Source organism: Anomaloglossus baeobatrachus, chromosome 7 (genome assembly GCF_048569485.1).
Source record: "Anomaloglossus baeobatrachus isolate aAnoBae1 chromosome 7, aAnoBae1.hap1, whole genome shotgun sequence".
Classification (NCBI taxonomy): Eukaryota; Metazoa; Chordata; class Amphibia; order Anura; family Aromobatidae; genus Anomaloglossus; species Anomaloglossus baeobatrachus.
The window spans coordinates 37,707,808-37,728,504 of NC_134359.1; the positions used below are offsets into that span (position 1 = coordinate 37,707,808).

Consider the following 20,697-nt stretch of genomic DNA (forward strand, 5'->3'; position numbering starts at 1 on the left):
GCGTCGTAAGACTGTTCACACTACTAAGTCTGAAAAGCAACCTGAGGCTTCTGGATTGTTCAGTCAGAGCCGGGCATCGGCTGATTCAGGTTCACTAGTCTTCAGCTCTGCAGGAGTTAATTCCTGCAGACTGCTGAGAAGGACCTAAGTGCTCAGGTTGCTCGTTGCCAAGTGCAGCTGTCGTTTCCCTATTTAAGTCACCGCCACCTTTCAGGAAGTGCCGATGATAGCTACAGTTTTTACTCCAGCAATCCCAGTCTTGGTATTTTTGCTGTATATGGTGATTTGTGTTGCGATTTTGAGAGGTGTGAGCATTCCCTTGTTGTGCGTTACTTCATTCCCTTTTTTGTTACTCCCCAGTACACAGATTGTCTCTCCTATGTGTTTTGAGTGCAGTGTGTACGAGTTTCTGTTCTCTCTTGTCCGTGTCTTTTTGTGGGGTTTTGTCTTTGTGTTTTCTGGCCCGCCCCCAAGGTGTGGGAGAGGGGGAGTAAGATCACGGTCCAGACAGGTGTTAGGGTCACACTGGGGGCTTGAACCTGGTTACCATCAAACCTACCTCCGAGACAAGAGACGAGACAAGAGACAGCGCAGGGTCACAAGTCTCAGTGCCAGCCTAGGAGCCCTGTCCTGTCTCCATATACAGTACAGACCAAAAGTTTTGAGACTCCTTCTCATCTCTAGAACAAATGTTAAGAGGCGACTTTGTGCAGCAGGCCTTCATGGTAAAATAGCTGCTAGAAAACCACTGCTAAGAACAGGCAACGACTTGTTTGGGCTAAAGAACACAAAGAATGGACATTAGACCAGTGGAAATCTGTGCTTTGGTCTGATGAGTCCAAATTTGAGATCTTTGGATCCAACTACCGAGTCTTTGTAGAAAAGGTGAACGGATGGACTCTACATTGCTGGTTCCCACCGTGGAGCATGGAGGAGGAGGTGTGATGGTGTGGGGGTGCTTTGCTGGTGACACTGTTGGGGATTTATTCAAAATTGAAGGCATACAGAACCAGCATGGCTACCACAGCATCTTGCAGTGGCGTGCTATTCCATCCGGTTTGCATTTAGTTGGACCATCATTTATTTTTCAACAGGACAATGACCCCAAACACACCTCCAGGCTGTGTAAGGGCTATTTGACTAAGAAGGAGAGTGATGGGGTGCTACACCAGATGACCTGGCCTCCACAGTCACCAGACCTGAACCCAATCGAGATGGTTTGGGGTGAGCTGGACCGCAGAGTGAAGGCAAAAGGGCCAAAAAGTGCTTAGCATCTCTGGGAACTCCTTCAAGACTGTTGGAAGACCATTTCCGGTGACTACCTCTTGAAGTTCATTAAGAGAATGCCAAGAGTGTGCAAAGCAGTAATGAAAGTAAAAGGTGGCTACTTTGAAGAACCTAGAATATAAGACATATTTTCAGTTGTTTCACACTTTTTTAAGTATTTCATTCCACATGTTTTAATTCATAGTTTTGATGCCCTCAATGCGAATCTACAATTTTCAGAGTCCTGAAAATAAAGAAAACTCTTTGAATGAGAAGGTGTGTCCAAACTTTTGGTCTGTACTTTACCCCGTAACAAATGAGGTAAGTCAGGCTCTACCACTCAATGGGTAGGTGCTATTGAGGTAAACAAATATAATGCTATATAATAATAACCTCAGCACTCAGATATATGGACAAGAGATAATTTTGAAAATTTATTATTTTTGTTTTGATAAACTGCAAAAAGCACTGGAAGCAGATGGTGTTGGGCAGCAAGATATCAGTCCCTCCGCAGGTAGGGAAGGCCCCAGACTAAGGGTGTTGGTGCTTTGGGAGGACAGGGTGCAGAGGACCAGGGTACTCACTGTCGGTAGTCGTGGTGCTGGATGAGGTTTAAAAAAGAGACACACACACTGCAGGTAAACCAAAATCTCTCTGTACAGCTGCCGCTGCCGGGAGTCCGTCCAAGTACCCGGTCCCACCGATGTCACTTAGTGATCCAGAGCTTGCCTCCGTGCACAATTTGTGGTCCATTAGTGGTCCCCGGGGCTTGAAGCTGTTGGGGACCTGCTCACTATTTGTAGTGTAGCTGTGCTCTTGAGGTCTGGCATGCGGGACTTTAGTAGGTTACTGTGTCTGGATACACCCCTATCCCCCTCGTTGTGCTGATGCCCTCAACCTCTGAGCTCATACGGAAGTCATTGAAGGTCTTTTCCCTTACAGTTGAATTGTCAGGGTGTTGAATCGGCTCCTGACCTAGGGTCCTGTACTCCGTCGTGCTCGGTACCGGTCAGTTCTTTTGGCCCTTCTGGTGCCAACAGTCCTCCAAGACTATGTCTGTCACACCCTCGTCCAATGTCCCTGCTACCGGTCCCCGACTCCTCTGGACCAGTATCACCCTAGCTCCTCAGGAGCTCACTCTCCCAGCTCCTCTCTCCTTGGAGCCTACTTCACTTCTCTGTCTCCCTCTCACACTCTGCTCAGTCCTCCACTGGCCGGCCCATTTCCAGTTTGTCCACCCCCCTGGTGTGTCTGGCAGTGGCTGCTGTGGGGTGATTGGGTTTTGTGGTGCAAATGGGAGTGACATCGGCTTCTTGGGTACCTGGAACCATTGGGGGTGGGCGCTGCACCCTGGGTAAGGATGCAGTACCCTGTGGCACCCTGATGTATTCAGGGGCGCCACAGATATGTTTGGCAGAAAAAAGAAAGATAAAAAATTCTATAAGCTGTAATGCCTAACACAGCTTAAAACCTTGTATGTAGAATAATTGAAGGTTTTATTGAGCATTGTAGCCTTTTTTTTCTATTTTTTAATGTGTTTGGCAAATGCTTGTTAGATATTTTATAGACTATCTTGATTTACCACCAACAACACCAACATTATCTATAGCATCCAATGGAGCCATACGGGTGCCCATTGCTGTGCCACAAGGTTGTTGCTTGGCCATTAAAACGGCTGAATTATAAGTGATGAAACTGCAAACACTTCGGAAAGTCACTTTGCTGGGAAAGAAAGTCAATACATTTCAAAAGGACATAAAGCGATGCTGCTGCTATTAATGAGTTTCCTTCCATAAAACAAGTAATTTCTTTGTTTGTCTTCTCCTTTTATGTTGTCATTCTGATTAACTATTGTTTTGACTTCGTTCAATTTGATATTGAAATACCAGGCTTGAAAAACAGTGTCTGTTTGGTGCAGAAGCATTAACATGACTGTTTCAGGAGCGTAAAGGAACGCTTTTTACACATCAATCAGCTTTTCCTACGTCGTGGTAGAAGAATTTTAATTTCATGTCATTTAGTCCTGACAATCCATTGCCAGGCACATCCTTAATATACCCAGGACTATTATTGTGATCGGGAAGGCTTTTATGTACATTTGGAGGTAAATACCAATCTGCTTTGTGCCATACTGAAACATATCATTTTGACAAGGAATAGCAGTGGCGTAAACCCACTCGCAACAGCATTTGCTCTATCATTGTTTAAAAGGGTGTTAATACCTTACATTATAGCTTTAAAGTGCTTGTAGGGGAATGAGAATCATTGTGCACTAAGCTTTTATAGGTCCCCGGCCTCGTATAATAATAAAAAAAAAAGTTACTGATGTGTCCACCATTACCTTCAGTAGATTTCGTTAAGGACATCTATTTCTCATAAAGCAAATTCAATATATGACCATGACCTGTTAGCAAAAACCTCCACAGGCTGTAGCTCATGTTATATACATATACTGTATATAGGAAAAACATCTGCAGAGTGTCCAAAATCATGGTTGTCTTGCACAGCTGGTCATCTTAGATTTGTTGAGCCAAGAAAAAAAAGATCTGAAAGATGATTTCAGTACTACAAGATACACTGGACAATCGTTTGGGCAACCATGCATTATAGGGACAGGATCTTGTATGACTTGCCATGCTACATCCATAAGAATATAAAAGGGAACTTGTCACCAGATTTGTCCTATATAAGTGGCAGCCACCACCAGTGAGCCCTTAGATACTGCATTCTCGAATACTGTATATAAGAACCCAAGCCGATCTGTGTAATGTAAAAACAGGGGGCCTGTCCGGTCCAATGGGTGTTGCTGCTCTTGGTTTGGCACCTCCCCTCTGCTGAGATCACCATCCTCCTTCTTCTGTGGCCCGTGTGGATGGCACATCCTACTTCATCCACACAGGATGGCATTGAGGTCCTGCGCAGGCACACTTTGTTCTGCCCGGCAGAGGACATATCAAATTATTGTAGTGCGCATGTGTGGCGCCCCACGGGGCAGGTGTTTTAACTTACTCGTCGCCGGGCCAGGGGTGCAGATCCTCTGCATCGTCACGGGGTGTCCTGACCTGGTTCCGTTGCCCCGAGGCATACAGGAAGGAGGGTTGGAGGCTGACAGGGAGAATTGAGGTAGTAGTTGGAGGTTAGGAAAGTCTATTAGGATCGTGATGCCACTTGTGGTACGCGGGGCCACCGCTGCAGTGTCTCTCACCGGGGCGGATGTCAGGTGCAGCCGGGATGGTGTCAATTCCCACAGGTGGAGGAGGATGGTGGGGGTGGTGGTAGTCCCCGTTGGCGCCGCAGCGCTGGGCGCCAGTGCCGGTGATAGAGAAGCAGAGACAGGGGCTGCGGTTCCAGGTCTTTTACTCACAAGTAGTTCAGGCGCTGCCCTAGAGTACCGATCTCTGCCACGATGGGCTCCAGCCAATCCCGGATAATCGGTAGTCACTGTCGGTGCCCATAAAAGTCTTTCGGTGAAGTGTCCCTTGGTTGCTATCCGGAACCCGGGCCGAACCTCCTGCTCCAAGCCTCGAGCCCATGAAGAGAGAGAAACACTAACTCCAGTTGTCAGTGCTAGGTGTTATACCAAGCTGTGCCCAGGAAGGTTCTGTCTAAGTGTGTTGGTTGCTCCTACTTCTAGCAACTGGGAAAGTCCCATGCTTCGTGATGGCTGGCTATAATGTCTGCCCTATTTCAACCCCCTGTGAGTAAGCACCTGGCTGTCGTTTGTGTGTCCGGTGAAGGCACCGGCAGGTTAACCCCCTCCTGTCCCGGGATAGATATTACCCCAGAAAAGCTCCACAGCTCTCACTTCCTATTGATTACTCATATGTCTGAAGGCTGGGAGAAGGAAGGCGGCGGGGATTAGATGTGGGGCTTGGGTGACATCACAACCTCACGTGAGCCTTGGGAATATGGGAAAGGAGCTATAAGCCACTACATGAATAGAGATGTATGACAGAGGAGAACACTGGCGTACATGGCTAAAAAAAGTAGTATATAATTAATATAAAATGTGCAAGATGAACAAAGACAGAACAAGAAACTGTTGGTAAATATAATACAACCAGTGAAATGGGTATAGGGAGGTAGATAGCTGGTACGGGGGCAAATAGCTATTGCTATAATAAGTATAAAGACCCACATTTAGGGAGTAAAGACTGTTGTGGGTACAATAATAATTCCTCCCAAAAGCCAATATAAAGCATATAATAAAAACCACACTTACCCATAAAGTGCACCAGACCCAGGAGTCAAAAAGGAAAAGCCCCAATGCACATTTTGCGTGTTTGTAGTGTTGCTTCTTCAGGGGCAGGTGGCCAGGAGGTGGCCCTGCTCATGACCAGTCCTGATCTAATTCCCCCTTCTACTCACTCAGGGATGGATGAGACAGGAATGTCCACAACTACTCCAAGCGATAGGCACAACAAAAACACAACTTTCACCAGAGAGAGTCTTGGACACCACACTTCAAAGACCAACACAGAATGCTATAGCTGGCATGGGTAGAAGGATTCCAACAGTAAAACTCCTGGCAAAAATTATGAACTCATCTGGCTTTGAGGCTGTTCATTCAGTTGTTTACTTTTGTTTAAAAAAAGCAGATCACAGACATGGCACAAAACTAAAGTCATTTCAAATGGCAACTTTCTGGCTTTAAGAAACACTAAAAAAAATCATGAAAACATAATGTGCTAGCCAGTAACGGTTACTTTTCAAGACCAAACAGGGGGAAAAAATTATGGAATCACTCAATTATGAGGTAAAAATAATGGAATCATGAAAACAAACAAACAAAATAACACTCCAATACATCACTAGTATTTTGTTGCACCACCTCTGGCTTTTATAACAGCTTGCAGTCTCTGAGGCATGGACGTAATGAGTGACAAACAGTATCTTCATCAATCTGGCTCCAACTTTCTCTGATTGCTGTTGTCAGATCAGCTTTGCAGGTTGGAGCATTGTCATGGACCATTTTCTTCAACTTCCACCAAAAATTTTCAATTGGACTGAGATCCGGACTATTTGCAGGCCATGTCATTGACCTTATGTGTCTTCTTTCAAGGAGTGTTTTCACAGTTTTTGCTCTATGGCAGGATGCATTATTATCTTGATAAATGATTTCATCATCCCCAAACATCTTTTCACTTGATGGGATAAGAAAAGTGTCCAAAATTTCAATGTAAACTTGGGCATTCATTGAAGATGTAATGACAGCCATCTCCCCAGTGCCTTTACCTGACATGCAGCCCCATATCATCAATGACTATGGAAATTTACATGTTCTCTTCAGGCAGTTATCTTTTCATTGTTTAGCTTTTCTGTATGTAAATCCCATTTCCTGTTTCTTACAGTTTAGTCACAGACAATTTCCTCCCATTCATTCCTCATTTGTTTTGTTGTGCATTTCCAGATTTGGAGACCTATTGCTTTAAGTTTCCTGTCTTGACGCTTTAATGTCTTCCTTGGTCTACCAGTATGTTTGCCTTTAACAACCTTCCCATGTTGTTTGGATTTGGTCCAGATTTTAGATACCGCTGACTGTGAACAACCAACATCTTTTGCAACATTGCATGATGCTTTACCCTCTTTTAAGAGTTTGATAATCCTCTCCTTTATTTTAATTGACATCTCTCGTGTTAGAGCCATAATTCATGTCAGTCCACTGCAACAGCTCTCCAAGGTGTGATCACTCCTTTTTAGATGCAGACTAACGAGCAGATCTTATTTGATGCAGGTGTTAGTTTTTGGGAATGAAAATTTACAGGGTGATTCCATTATTTTTTCCTCATAATTGGGTGATTCCATAATTTTTTCCCTCTGGTTGGTCTTCAAAAGTAACCATTACTGGCTAGCACATTATGTTTTCATGATTATTTTAGTGTTTCTTAAAGCCAGAAAGTTGCCATTTGAAATGACTTTAGTTTTGTGCCATGTCTGTGATCTGCTTTTTTTTTTTAAACAAAAGTAAACAACTGAATGAACCAGGTGAATCCATAAATTTTGCCAGGGGTTGTATAAATAGGAGGAGAGCAGATGTGATAGGTCTCCCCACAACATGTGATTAAAGGAGCAAACAGGCTAGCAGAGATTAACTCTGGCTAGCCTGCCTATGAATTAGCACACAGCAGGTCGATGCTCGAGTCTGCCTGTGTTGATCCCAGATGCCGGAGAAACCATCGGGTGGAGAGTCCAATGCTACTGTGACAGTCGTTGAAGTTTGTGCAAAATTCCATGTGACAAATCCTAACCAGGACAAAAAACAACAACTTATAAATAACTTGATGTAATTTGTTTTTCCAGTAAAGTGTTTTAGATACTACGGTGTGTATATAATATGTCATATCTTAAGGAGGCGTTACACGGTACGATATATCGTGCCATATGTCGTCGGGGTCACGGAATTCATGACGCACATCCGGCATCATTAGAGATGTCGTACCGTGTGACAGCTCCGAACAACTGTTAACGAGCAAAAATACTCACCTTATCGTTGCTCGTTGACACGTCATTCATTTTCATAATGTTGTTCCTCCTTCTATGCGCCGGTTGTTCGTCACCCCGGGAACGACGAACAACAACTTACCTGCGTTCCGCCGGCAATGAAGAAGGAAGGAGGTAGGCGGAATTTAACGTCCTACTCATCTCCGCCCCTCAGCTTCTATTGGGCGGCCGCTGTGTGACGTTGCTGTGATGCTGAACGTCCCTCCCCCTTCAGAGGATGTTCGCCGCCCACAGCGACGTCGTTAGGGAGATAAGTACGTGTGACGGGGGTGAACGACTTTGTGCGCCACGGGCAACTAATTGCTCGTGACGCACAAACGATGGGGGCGGGTGCGATGGCTAATGCAATCGCATGATATATCGTCGCGTGTGACGCCGCCTTTATTAGTACATACTATGAAAAAACATAAGCACCATATAAACCTCCTATATAGCTTTTCTCCATCCTATGGGATATTTTTAAATGTATTTATTCAAATTTACAAACATCCGACGATCAGGGGAATTTTCTTTTCCGAATTTCTGATTTTTTTCTTAATTTGCTGTTCATGATGAAGGACTCTTTCAACATATTCAATAATGATTCCATTCCAACAAACACCACACAGTGTTTAGTAGCCAAATAACAATTACAGAAAATAGAGGCGCGAATTATCCCTTAGGGGTAAACGAAATATGTGACAATTTGACTTATCGCCAGAGTAATAACAGCAAAGTTTCCATTCATTGTGTAGCGCATTACCGGAGAGCTAAACCGGCGCCAGTAAATCATTAGCCATCTGTATAGGTAGAGCGCTCCACATTTTACTAACATGCCCTATTTATTGGCAGCCGCGCTCTCAGTGTCTGCGTCCCCCTTGTTATACATCTGTAGGATACATGCGACGGGAGATATTCACTTAAGGATCATTGTGTAACGGGCGTCTAGTAAACACCTGCCGCGCACAACTGATTGGATATTAGTTTTCCTACACCAGACTAGTGTTAATCAATGCAGATGGTAAATTACTGTCTGATGAGTTAAGAGATACTTCTACATGTTGTCATTGAGTCTGGGGGAACCGAGGACATGATGGCCAATATCACACTCGGGAAGATGGGATGTGATTTCCTACTTGGATAAGTCTTCAGCGTAAATTAAAAAAAAAAAATCTGCAAATGTACTGGCTGCCATCAATCATCGATACATGACTGCTGCAGCCAATCAGAGGCCATGTAACATACTTTATGTCATGACTGTCTCTCTTCTGTAGGAGACTAGTGACAGTTTCTGAGCTAGAATCTTGCATTTGCCATGTAAGACTCTTTATTAAAAGAGCCCCCACCACCGGGCTCTTATATAGAGCATTCTAACATGCTGTATATAAGAGCCCAGGCCAGGGGTATAACATAAAAAACACTTTATAATACTTACCTAACGGTCGCACGGTTGGCCATGTGGGTGTCTCTGTTCTCCGGTGCCGGAGCGTCCTCTTTCGGCCATCTTCGTCCTCTTTCTGAAGCCTGGGTGCATGACGCGTCTACGTCATCCACACTCGCCGGTCCTGCGCAGGCGCACTACAATACTTTGATCTGCCCTGCTCAGGACCTGAATGCCGACGAGTGTGTATGACGTCGGACCCGTCATGCACCGCGGCTAGAGAAGAAGGAGAACAAAGATGGCCAAAAGAGGCAGCACCAGCACCGGACAACGGAGACGCCCATTAGTCCCACAGCGCGAATGTTAGGTAAGTATTATAAAGTGTTTTTTATGTTATACCCCCAGCCTGGGCTCTTATATATAGCATGTTAGAATGCTGTATATAAGAGCCCGGTGGTGGTGGCCGCAGCTTATAGGCCAAAAAAGTGCAGTTGTCTTCCTTTTGGCAAGTAAAGGGTTAATTTCTGTTTACCCTTGCCAGCAGCATTCTCATTACATCCCATCAGGTGATTCTGGTTTGGGACCACACCCGGTCCCTTTATATGCCCTCTTCTTTCAATAGAGGGGGCCAGTTGTTCTGAATTCATATGGATACTAGGCCTTGAGGTGGAAGGAGCTGGTGGAGTCCTGATCACAAGTTGCTGAGTAGGTTGCAGTCCTGGTTCTGTCTGCAGCCATGAGTTGGACTTAGTCGTTTGTTGTTATCCCCTGTCTGTTTTTCCTTTCCCTGATGTTGTATTAGTACAGTGGTGAGGCAAGCGTTCCTCACCTGCCAGCTCACTAGCAAGGGCTATTACAGGGTTTACCAGGGTCTCAGGTATCCTGTTCAGCGACGTGTGCGGAACCTATATAGGGATTGGCTAGGGGTGCAGGGTACAGCTGCAGGTGAATGCAGGAGGTGTCCCATCTATCCCCACATTAATGCTAGGGGGCACTGTTGTTATAGTGTCCCCGGTGTATCCCTTGTTTGTCATATGTTGCACCGTACTCCAGACTTCCCCTAGTCACTATGTGACACTTTACTAGTCTAAGCTGCAAATAAAGCCCAATAAGTGACCTCAATAAATCACTGACCTCAAGGATCACATGCAGTATGGGACATTATTGCCGGAACAAGGTTGCCGCCAGAGGGATGGATGAAATAGGTGCATTTTTTCCTTTTTTGAGCAACTAGACAACCCTTTTAATACAAATGAAACAGTTAGAGTCCCAAGAGTTAACTCTCAGTAGATCGGTGGACGACCAACAAGCTAATACATATGACCCCTTCCTGCCTTGATAGTGGCCCCTGCAATTTGCATGCCTATGATGTAGAACACAGGAGGTCACCATTCTTTTTAAGTGGCTCTAAGGGTCACTTTTTAACATGGCAAAGACACAAGAAACTTAAAAGTAAATGTGTTAGCGAAGAGGACCTGTAGGCGCTCATGAACGTCTCTTTAAAGAGTAACTCCTGTTTTATAAATCATTAGTACTCATGAAAATAAGCACATTTTGTAATATATCTTATCAGACAAATTTGCTTCTTTCTGCTCCTGGACTGATCTTCTACTTTCAATTCATGGGTGTAATCTGTGTGAGAGAATACAAGCCATTTTGTATTGTATAGAAACCATCTTGTCTTATAGCTGAGTGATGTCATGGGGTTCGGCTAGCACTGATGGGAGGGGAAGTGTCACATTTCTACACACACACCCCTGTGGCTCTTATTGGTGCATGGTAATTTCTTTGTGTGAGGTACTACATAAACTTGTCACATGATATAATAAACCAGAAAACTCTCAGTACACCATACTTGGCTGTGCTGTATTGATTTCTCCAAGCGCTTGTAAACAAATCTTATTAATTTGCAGTTCCAATGGCATAGAAATAGAGTATTTCGCTCAAAAACATGGCATCACGAACAGGGACTCTGTAAAATCTGCATTCGGGAAAGAAAGCTTTTCCCGTGTCTGAAATAAGAGATGACAGTTGGTGCTTTTAAAACTATGGAAGGCGGGGTAGAGGTAGACACAGGTCACCTGAAATAACAGTTAGGCCTTGTGCACACAGTGCATTTTATGATGCAGAGGAGTCAATGAGAATTCTGAAGTGCTGTGCCCACGTTGCTTATTTTTTTCCTTGCAGATTTAGTGCGGAAAATAATCTGTAGCACATCAATTGTCGGTGCGTTTTTTTTCCTGAGTTTTTTAGCCCTTCCAGCCATTGACTTCATTAAAAAAACACATTGCACAAAACACACCAAAAATGCATGTATTTTTTGGTACATTTCTCTGCCAGAAGGTGTAGATTTGATGCAAAAAGAAATCTGTACTAAATCTGCAATGTGTGCGCATAGCCTTAGGTCTTGTGCACACGCTACGTTTTTTTTACGCTTTTTTTGATGCATTTTTTTCAAAATCTGTATGCCTCTCCTGAAGCCAGCAAAGTGTACGAGATTTCCAAAGTGCGGTGCCAACGTTCTGGTTTTGTTTTCCTTGCAGATTTGGTGCAGAATTTGATGCAGAAAAAAATCTTCAGCATGTCAATTGTTGGAATTTTTTAGCCCATCCAGCCATTGAGTTCTCTACAGAAATGCACAAAAAAAAGGAACCAAAATTAGACCAAAACCCAGACCAAAACTGGATGCCTTTTTGGTGCGTTTTTCTGCCAGAAGCTGCAGATTTGATGCACAAAATTTCTGCACCAAATCTGCAATGAACGTGTACACATAGCCTTACAGATCTTCATCCATGGAATCTTATGAGCACCAACTGTCATCTCCTATCTCTGTAATGGAAAAATCTGTCTTCACTGAATGCACATTTTACCTGGGAATTGATAATTTTTTAGAATGATTCGCATATGTCTTAATGTTTTTTTTGTTTTTTTTTCCTTTTACAGATGTAAAACTAAAGTTTATCCCGATGAACTTCCCAACACAAGCATAGTAATAGTATTCCACAATGAGGCCTGGAGCACTCTGCTACGGACCGTCCACAGCGTCATCAACCGGTCCCCGCACCGTCTGTTATCAGAAATCATTTTGGTTGACGATGCAAGTGAACGAGGTACGGGCTGTAATCTTATTGCTTTTCTTTAGCCTAATTTATCACTCTCCAGGGTGTGAAGAACAATCATCAATATTCACGGATCACCGTTTTGTCTTCTACTTGGATGGTGTTTCTTCTGTTTAAAGGCCAGGAGTTACGTGACGGTAAAGATGATTGCGGCAGTAATGGAACTGGATCATCTCTTTGTGAAATAAAGTACACTTTTTTTTTTAAAGAGGCAGAAATTTGTGTAAATATCAAAACAGAAGACAACTTTTTACCCCCTTACAGCCTCCTACATGAGTGAAGACAAACCACTGGGGCACTAAAGTGAAATCATGGGAATAGACATTTACTACTTGTGTGTGTGGGTGGTGTCCGGCTATAGAAGTTCGCAGCGTTTGGCTGCACAAACTGCTCACTGACCTTCTATAATTCACCCTTGATGCATATGGTATCTTATTTATCTCCTCTGCTTGGGGTTCATCGCTTTCCCTTTAGGACCCTGTAGAGTTCCTCACCCTTTCAGCTGTTTCCATCAGAACTTCTTTTTGTGTCCTTAAAAGCCTTTATTTACTTCTGGTCTGTGCTGGTGATAGCTCCAACTACTTACAGATTCTGAGTGCAAGCAGACAGCTTGCAATCATCTGGAGTAACTTTGTTGCATTTTGCAGTACTGCAGTACGTCTCCTGCTTGTTGTATATGGTATCTTATCTATCTCCTCTGCTTGGGGTTCATCCCCTTCTCTTTAGGGACCATGCTGAGTTCCTCACCCTATCAGCTGTTTCCATCAGGACTTCTGTATGTGTCCTTAAAAGCCTTCATTTCCTTCTGGTCTGTGGTGGTGATAGCTCCAACTACCTGCAAATTCTGAGTGCAAGCAATTGGCTTGCAATCATCTGGAGTAACTTTGTTGCATTTTGCAGTACGTCTCCTCCTTCAAGTATATGGTAACTTATCTATCTTCACTGCTTGAGGTTCATCCCTTTCTCTTTAGGACCCTGCTGAGTTCCTCACCCTTTCAGCTGTTTCCATCAGCACTTCTGTTTGTGTCCTTAAAAGCCCTCATTTACTTTTGGTCTGTGCTGGTGATAGCTCTAACTACCTACAGATTATGAGTGCAAGCAGTCAGCTTGCAATCATCTGGAGTAACTTTGTTGCATTTTGCAGTACATCTCCATGTATCTTCTTGGAGATAAGTTGTTTATTTTCCCTTGTTTGTTATCCCTGTGTGTCCTTTAGTTCCTAGTGAGTTGATGAAGAGCTTATCCAGGGTCAGATATCCTGCTCGGCGCATAGGTGACGAACCTGTCTAGGGAGCTGAGGGAAGCCAGGACCCAGCAATAAGCTTGGTCAGGGGTCACCATCTCCCCCCTTCCCGAGACACAAGGCCTCCCTTCCTTTCCCTTTTCCCGTTCGCTTGGTACTTACCCGTACCTAACGTGACAGTATGCTTAAGGTTAATCATAAGGTCTCCATGAAAAAAGCAAAATTGTGATCCCCCATTCAATTGGGAACCTGTGATATGATACATATTTGATTTTCCTACTTTTTTTAAACCTTTTTTCCCATAGAATTTCTGAAGAATCCATTGGAAACTTATGTCAAACAATTGGAAGTTCCAGTCAAAATTTTGCGGATGGAACAAAGGTCGGGGTTAATACGGGCCCGCCTTAGAGGAGCGAATATTTCAAGGGGTCAAGTGATAACTTTCCTCGATGCTCATTGTGAATGCACAATTGGATGGTTGGAACCTCTACTAGCTCGAATAAAAGAAGACAGGTTTGTATGATATCTTGATATCTATTCGAAACCTATGATCTTTTTCTAAAAATACATCTACATATTTTTTTTTAGTGTATTCTATTTTTTATGTACTATGAAACATTTCTGTCATCTTTTTTTTAAATTAAAAGTTAACTAGTTAACCTCTGCAGCTTTCATGTGTTATTATATATTGCAAGCTGCTTGATAACTTTCAGTTCAAATTTTAACAACTACTAGATCGATCTCTATTTGCCCTTCCTCCTTCCTTTTCAAAACTCAAATCTGATTTGTTTTTATTTGATTTAAAGAGATTTTGAGTTAAGATGAGGTAACTGAAAGTGATGGGATGGAGACTTACGGTACCGTCACACTTTAGCGACGCAGCAGCGATCCGACCAGCGATCTGACCTGGTCAGGATCGCTGCTGCGTCGCTACATGGTCGCTGGTGAGCTGTCAAACAGGCAGATCTCACCAGCGACCAGTGACCAGCCCCCAGCCAGCAGCGACGTGCAAGCGACGCTGCGCTTGCACGGAGCCGGCGTCTGGAAGCTGCGGACACTGGTAACTAAGGTAAACATCGGGTATGGTTACCCGATGTTTACCTTAGTTACCAGCACACACTGCTTAACTTAGCGTGTGCAGGGAGCAGGAGCCGGCACTGGCAGCGTGAGAGCTGCGGAGGCTGGTAACGAAGGTAAATATCGGGTAACCACCTTGGTTACCCGATGTTTACCTTGGTTACAGCTTACCGCAGGCTGTAAGACACCGGCTCCTGTTCCCTGCACATTCAGGATTGTTGCTCTCTCGCTGTCACACACAGCGATGTGTGCTTATCAGCGGGAGAGCAACAATAAAAAAACGAACCAGGGCTGTGTGTAACGAGCAGCGATCTCGCAGCAGGGGCCAGATCGCTGCTCAGTGTCACACACAGCGAGATCGCTAATGAGGTCACAAAAACCGTGACTCAGCAGCGATCTCAGTAGCGATCTCGCTGTGTGTGAAGTACCCCTTAAACGATCGGGAGCTGTTGGAGGTGTGACTGAACACAATAGAGCAGCTTGCAGTGTATTGTGAAATATTCAAGCTGCAGAGGACAAACGGTTACAAAAAAAGCAATCGCAGAAAATGTTTCATATAACTCAATACAATGTACTAAAAACATATATAGCCTTGAATGGGGCACTGATTTGGATGTATACTTAGTGATATACTGTAGTTAGCAACTATATATTTAATATTGTTTCGTTTACATAACAGAGTTGTAACCTAAAGTTCCTTTTTATTCAGATCAGTAAGGCCCCTTTCACATTATGTTCCGATCTCCATTCAGTGGTCCCATCAAGGCTTCTGTCTGAACCCCCCGCAAAACGGGTTTCAGATGAATGCGCCGACAGAGCCATTGACTATAATGGTGCAGACGGAGTCACCATTTGCTTTGTCATGCACCATTTTCAGGAGTATATGCTTGTATGGAAAGGGCCTAAAGGGTACTTTGCACGCTGCGACATCGTTACTGTGATATCGTCGGGGTCAAATCGAAAGTGACGCACATCCGGCGCCGGTAACGACGTCGCAACGTGTAAAGCCTAGATGCGCCGATAAACAATCGGACATTTTCATAATGTCACACCAATAGGAGATACGATGTTGTTCCTCGTTCCTGCGGCAGCACACATCGCTGTGTGTGAAGCCGCAGGAGCGAGGAACATCTCCTTACCTGCCTCCACCGACTATGCAGAAAGAAGGAGGTGGGCGGGATGTTTACGTCCCGCTCATCTCCGCCCCTCCGCTTCTATTGGCCGCCTGCCATGTGACGTCGCTGTGACGCCGCACGACCCGCCCCCTTAGGAAGGAGGCGGGTCGCCGGCCAGAGCGACGTTGCAGGGCAGGTAAGTGCGTGTGAAGCTGCCGTAGCGATAATGTTCGCTACGGCAGCTATCACAAGATATCGCATGTGCGACGGGAGTGGGTACTATCGCGCTCGGCATCACAAGCATCAGCTAGCGATGTCGCAGAGTGCAAGGTACCCCTAAGCCTTTTCTCCCAAGTGAATACAGAAAGTGCATTTGGAGCAGCCATTTAGTTAACAATAGATGGGTGCATAGTTACGGGGCTGTTGATGTATGCCTTGGGTACAGAGGTGAAAGGGCAACCTCAAGCCACCTTGCTTGTGACTTTTTTTTTTACAATATGCCAAAGCATTAACAGATAGTTGTTAGCTACCTAACCGTTGTTCATGGCCCCGATTTCTGCCGGCAGAGAGCGGTCAAAGACTGGCAGTGGCTGCCTCTGATGTCATGTCAAAAGAGTGTTGGCTTATTTTTCATTCTGCTTTATTGATAGGATGTGACTGCCGACATCCTGCTGCTTGACAGCTGCCGAACTGCTGGGAACCGGCTGTCATTCAGCATTGTGTCGGCAGTCACTCCTAGTCAACAGAGTAGAGCTAAAGAAATGGAGCTGCTCTGTTGACATTGAGCAGCTGAATCGCCAGCAGGAGTGGTTAATGACTGCTCTGTGCCGGCATTGGGTACAACAGGCAGGTAGTTGTCTCTGTTAGCAACTGTCTGCCTGTTAGGGGTACTTTGCACGCTGCGACATCGCTAGCCGAGCTACGGCAGCTTCGGTCAACACTTGGATGTCGTCCATGTGCAGTCCATTTTTTATTGACATTTGCTAACAGAAACTTGAGAAAACTCCATTATTTTCTTTTTCCTACTAGAAAAACGGATGAAACTGATACTGATCAAACCCTTAGGGGTACTTTGCATGTTGCGACATTGCTAGCATCAGCTAGCAATGCCGAGCGTGATAGTACCTGCCCCCGTCGCACATAGCTGCCGTAGCGAACATTATCGCTACGGCAGCTTCACACGCACTTACCTGCCCTGCGACGTTGCTCTGGCTGGCGAACCGCCTCCTTCCTAAAAGGGGCGGGTCGTGCGGCGTCATAGCGACATCACACAGCAGGCGGCCAATAGAAGCGGAGGGGCAGAGATGAGCGGGACGTAAACATCCCGCCCACCTCCTTCCTTCCGCATAGCCGGCGGGACGCAGGTAAGGAGATGTTCCTCGCTCCTGTGGCTTCACACACAGTGATGTGTGCAAAGTACCCCTAAGTGTTTGATCAGTATCAGTTTCATCCGTTTTTCTAGTAGGAAAAAAACTAATGGAGTTTTCTCAAGCTTCTGCTATCAAAGGTCAATAAAAAATGGACAGCACATGGACGACACCCGAGTGTTGACCATTTTTTTCACAGACCCAAATACATTGCTGATATTGATCGAAGATTCGGATCATGCGGTTCAAAGAAAATACACGGAGCATGTGAACATCTCCATAGACTATAATAGGAACAGGTTCTATTTGTGAAAAATACGTTAAAAAAAACAACATTTTTTTACGTGACTTTGTCAATGGCGATACATCAGAAATACCTCTGAAACATCCATTTATTTACACTTTACTGATAAAGACGAGTAATTTGTGGAAATGATACATTACAATACAGATGTCACAAAAAGTCATATCATTCTCTCCAGTGAAAAACATTTATCACCGTGTTTTATGTTAATGGCATTGACTCGTCCCACAGCTCTGTACAATGTATTCATTCATATCCGTCCTTGCTTTAGTGAAGCTTACCGGCTAATTTCCATAAAACAGATACAACGTAGTCAATTTCATGGAAATCCGCTTATCTGAACTGGATATTTTTAGACTGCAAAAATAATATAGAGAAAAACTATTGCAATATATAAAGAATGTGTCATCTACATATAGCATCCTGGTTAATAAAGCAAAGGTTTGGTGGGATAATCGCTGTCCACAGTGCGGTCCAAACTATAATCGAGAGCGTATCAATAAAACCTGCTCCATCAGTAGCATTCCCAGTAGATGGGTGATTCTCAGATTTAATATTCCATGTGAATGTAAAAACATCGAGAGACCATATATATAAGAGTCACATTCCATTTAATAGTTTTGGTACAGCTTTCAATTGGGACCTCGATGTACTCACCATCGCAGCCGGTCTTCTCACTTCCCTGCTCCTTATCCAGTCACCACGCACCAGGGTCTGCACATGCCGTAGGGTGTGCGCTCTCCCTTTCTCTTAAAGAGTCACTGCACACACTCAGAAAGTGTTCACCAGCCTATGACTGGAAGCATTTCTGTATTTATGGCACCTTCCCCTCTAGGGAGGTGCCTGAGCAATTAGGTTACTAGAGAGCTTAATTCAGTCAGTACACCATTCTTATAAAAAATAAATAAATAAATACTTATCAGCCACTACACCCCCATCTTCAATTTCTTATAGAGAAAGTGATGCAAGGATCAGAGACCAGCTGGTCACCAGAAGAAGCAACCCAAAGTAGTCCAAGAAAAATCCAACAATCCCAAACGATAAAAAATTCCAAAATTTTATTTCACATTTTAAAATTCCATGGTTAGGACTCCATTAAAAGGGAAACAGATAACGCGTTTCGGATCCAACAGATCCTTACTCATATATGAGTAGATCCGAAACCCGACATCTGTTTCCTTTTAAATGGAGTCCTAACCATGGAATTTTAAAATTTGAAATAAAGTTTTGGAATTTTTTATTGTTTGGGATTGCTGGATTTTTCATGGATTTATTTGGATTACACCAATCTGCTGTCTGCTTGTTGTCTGTGTACCTGACTGCCCTGGTGTGGTACCTGGTGTCTACCGTAGCCTAAATCACAATTAGAGACTCTAGTGAAAACCCAGTAGACACCTAGTCCTGCCCCTTCAGGGTAAGCCCAGTCCATGGTGCAGTGGGTCCACACCCACCCACGTGACAGAATTGTTGTAGCTTTCCGCTTTAGTTTTTCCAATTTTTTGTTGATATAGTAAATCCATAGCGCCAAAAGCTTCTTTAACTGGGGGAATCCCCCCATCCTACACTAAGGCCTGCCCAGTTGTTGTTTTTTCATTTACCCAAAAATGTAGCAAAGAATGAAAAGTTGGTCATTTTTGTGATTTTTTTTTTGTGCAGGATATTTCATAAATACGTCCCTCCTAATGTTTACATATAAGAAATAAAAGGGGTTTATTCCCTACTCTGACAGCCCATTCTCAATCCCTGTTTCCCCAAAGTAAAATAATAACACAAATACCTCCAGTGCCTTCACTGTTCTAGCTGTGTCGTGTCAGCACTGGTTCTCCCAGGGATTGCGTCACATAACAATCCGTGTGCTCAATCAGCGCTGGCTTCACTGTCCTCTCCTACGGACATAATTGACATCCAGAAGGAATGAGAGAACAGTTGCAGCTCTCCTTTCCTCTGGGTGTTTTTGATTTGTCCAAAAAAGGGGAGACTGAAAGCAGCTCTGATTGACCTAAAGGATAGTGGGAAATAAAATTGTTACGTGATCCCCAGGAGAGCAAGTGAAACAGCGCTAACACTGGAGGTGAGTATATGTGTTATTTTTTTACTGGTGGGAAACAGAGATTGAGATTGGGTCTAAGCAGGGTCTAAAAGGTCTCTTTATGAGAAGACCACCGCTATTGTAGACCCGTGATAGTTGGCGTCCGTGTTTAAAATTTTGCATTGGTGCCAATGACCTTCAACTTGCACCACTGGAGGAACCCTTTAAGGATGCAGTATATATATATATATATATATATATATATATATATATATATATATATATTTTTTGCAATGCCAATTCTTGCTTGTGCTTAGTGAGTTAAGGGTTAAATTAGTGCTGTCAGCGGGGCAGAAATTAATACAAATGGTATAAATAAAAGTAATGACTGAAAGCCATGAATAATCCGGAGGTAATTACTATTATTTACAAGCTTACGGCTCGTCGGGCCCCGCGATAATGTGCATGTAGGAAGTTGAGATTTGTTTTGTTCTGTATCATATTTTCGTCTCCAGGAAAACGGTGGTTTGTCCAATAATCGATGTAATAAGTGATGACACATTTGAGTACATGGCCGGTTCAGACATGACTTACGGTGGATTTAATTGGAAATTGAATTTTCGCTGGTATCCTGTTCCCCAGAGAGAAATGGACAGAAGGAAAGGAGACCGAACATTACCAGTAAGGTAAATGGAGGATACTTTGTTAGATGCATGGCCGGCTGTGCACATATATTTACACTGGAGTCAATACAAATAAATAAAAAAAAACATGCAACAAACAATCCATTCAAGGAAGCAAAGCAAAAAGACGGCACTAATGAGCCTTTACACGTCCTGCTGCAAAATAATGGTCTCCACTAAATAAAATACTATAACGTTCCTATAAATAATAGATCACATCATTTAACCCTTTAAGGGCGCAAGCAATTTTTTACTTTGAATTTGCCTGTAAACCCCAGAAGTTTATAGACACATGGCAGCTATTTAATAGAATGAATATTCACCCCTCTTTCTGTCCATAATACTGCCCACCCCTCTGCCGGAGTCAGCGATTGGAACTTGTGTAAATGAAATAATGTTCTCCATTAAAGAAAATACTATAACGTTCCTACAAATAACAGATCACATCATTTAACCCTTTAAGGATGCATTCAATTTTTTACTTTCAATTTGCCTGTAAACACTGAAATTTTATAGTCACATGGCGGCTATTTAATAGAATGAATATTCACCCCTCTTCCCGTCCATATTATTGCCCACCCCTCTACCGGAGTCAGTGATTGGAATTTGTGTAAATAAAATAATGTTCTCCAT

At 43.8% G+C, this 20,697-nt stretch overlaps 1 protein-coding gene across 5 annotated transcripts in view; it reads left to right on the plus strand.

Annotated features, from left to right (window-relative positions):
* The window catches only part of GALNT13 (polypeptide N-acetylgalactosaminyltransferase 13), a 455,667-nt gene that overhangs the window by 206,751 nt on the left and 228,219 nt on the right, over window positions 1-20,697 (plus strand). For all 5 annotated transcript variants that reach the window (XM_075317226.1, XM_075317227.1, XM_075317230.1 and 2 more), the window contains exons 3-5: window positions 12,071-12,237; window positions 13,795-14,002; window positions 19,897-20,067. In XM_075317226.1, coding sequence (XP_075173341.1) covers window positions 12,071-12,237; window positions 13,795-14,002; window positions 19,897-20,067 — 546 coding nt within the window. The remainder of the gene's footprint in view (window positions 1-12,070; window positions 12,238-13,794; window positions 14,003-19,896; window positions 20,068-20,697) is intronic.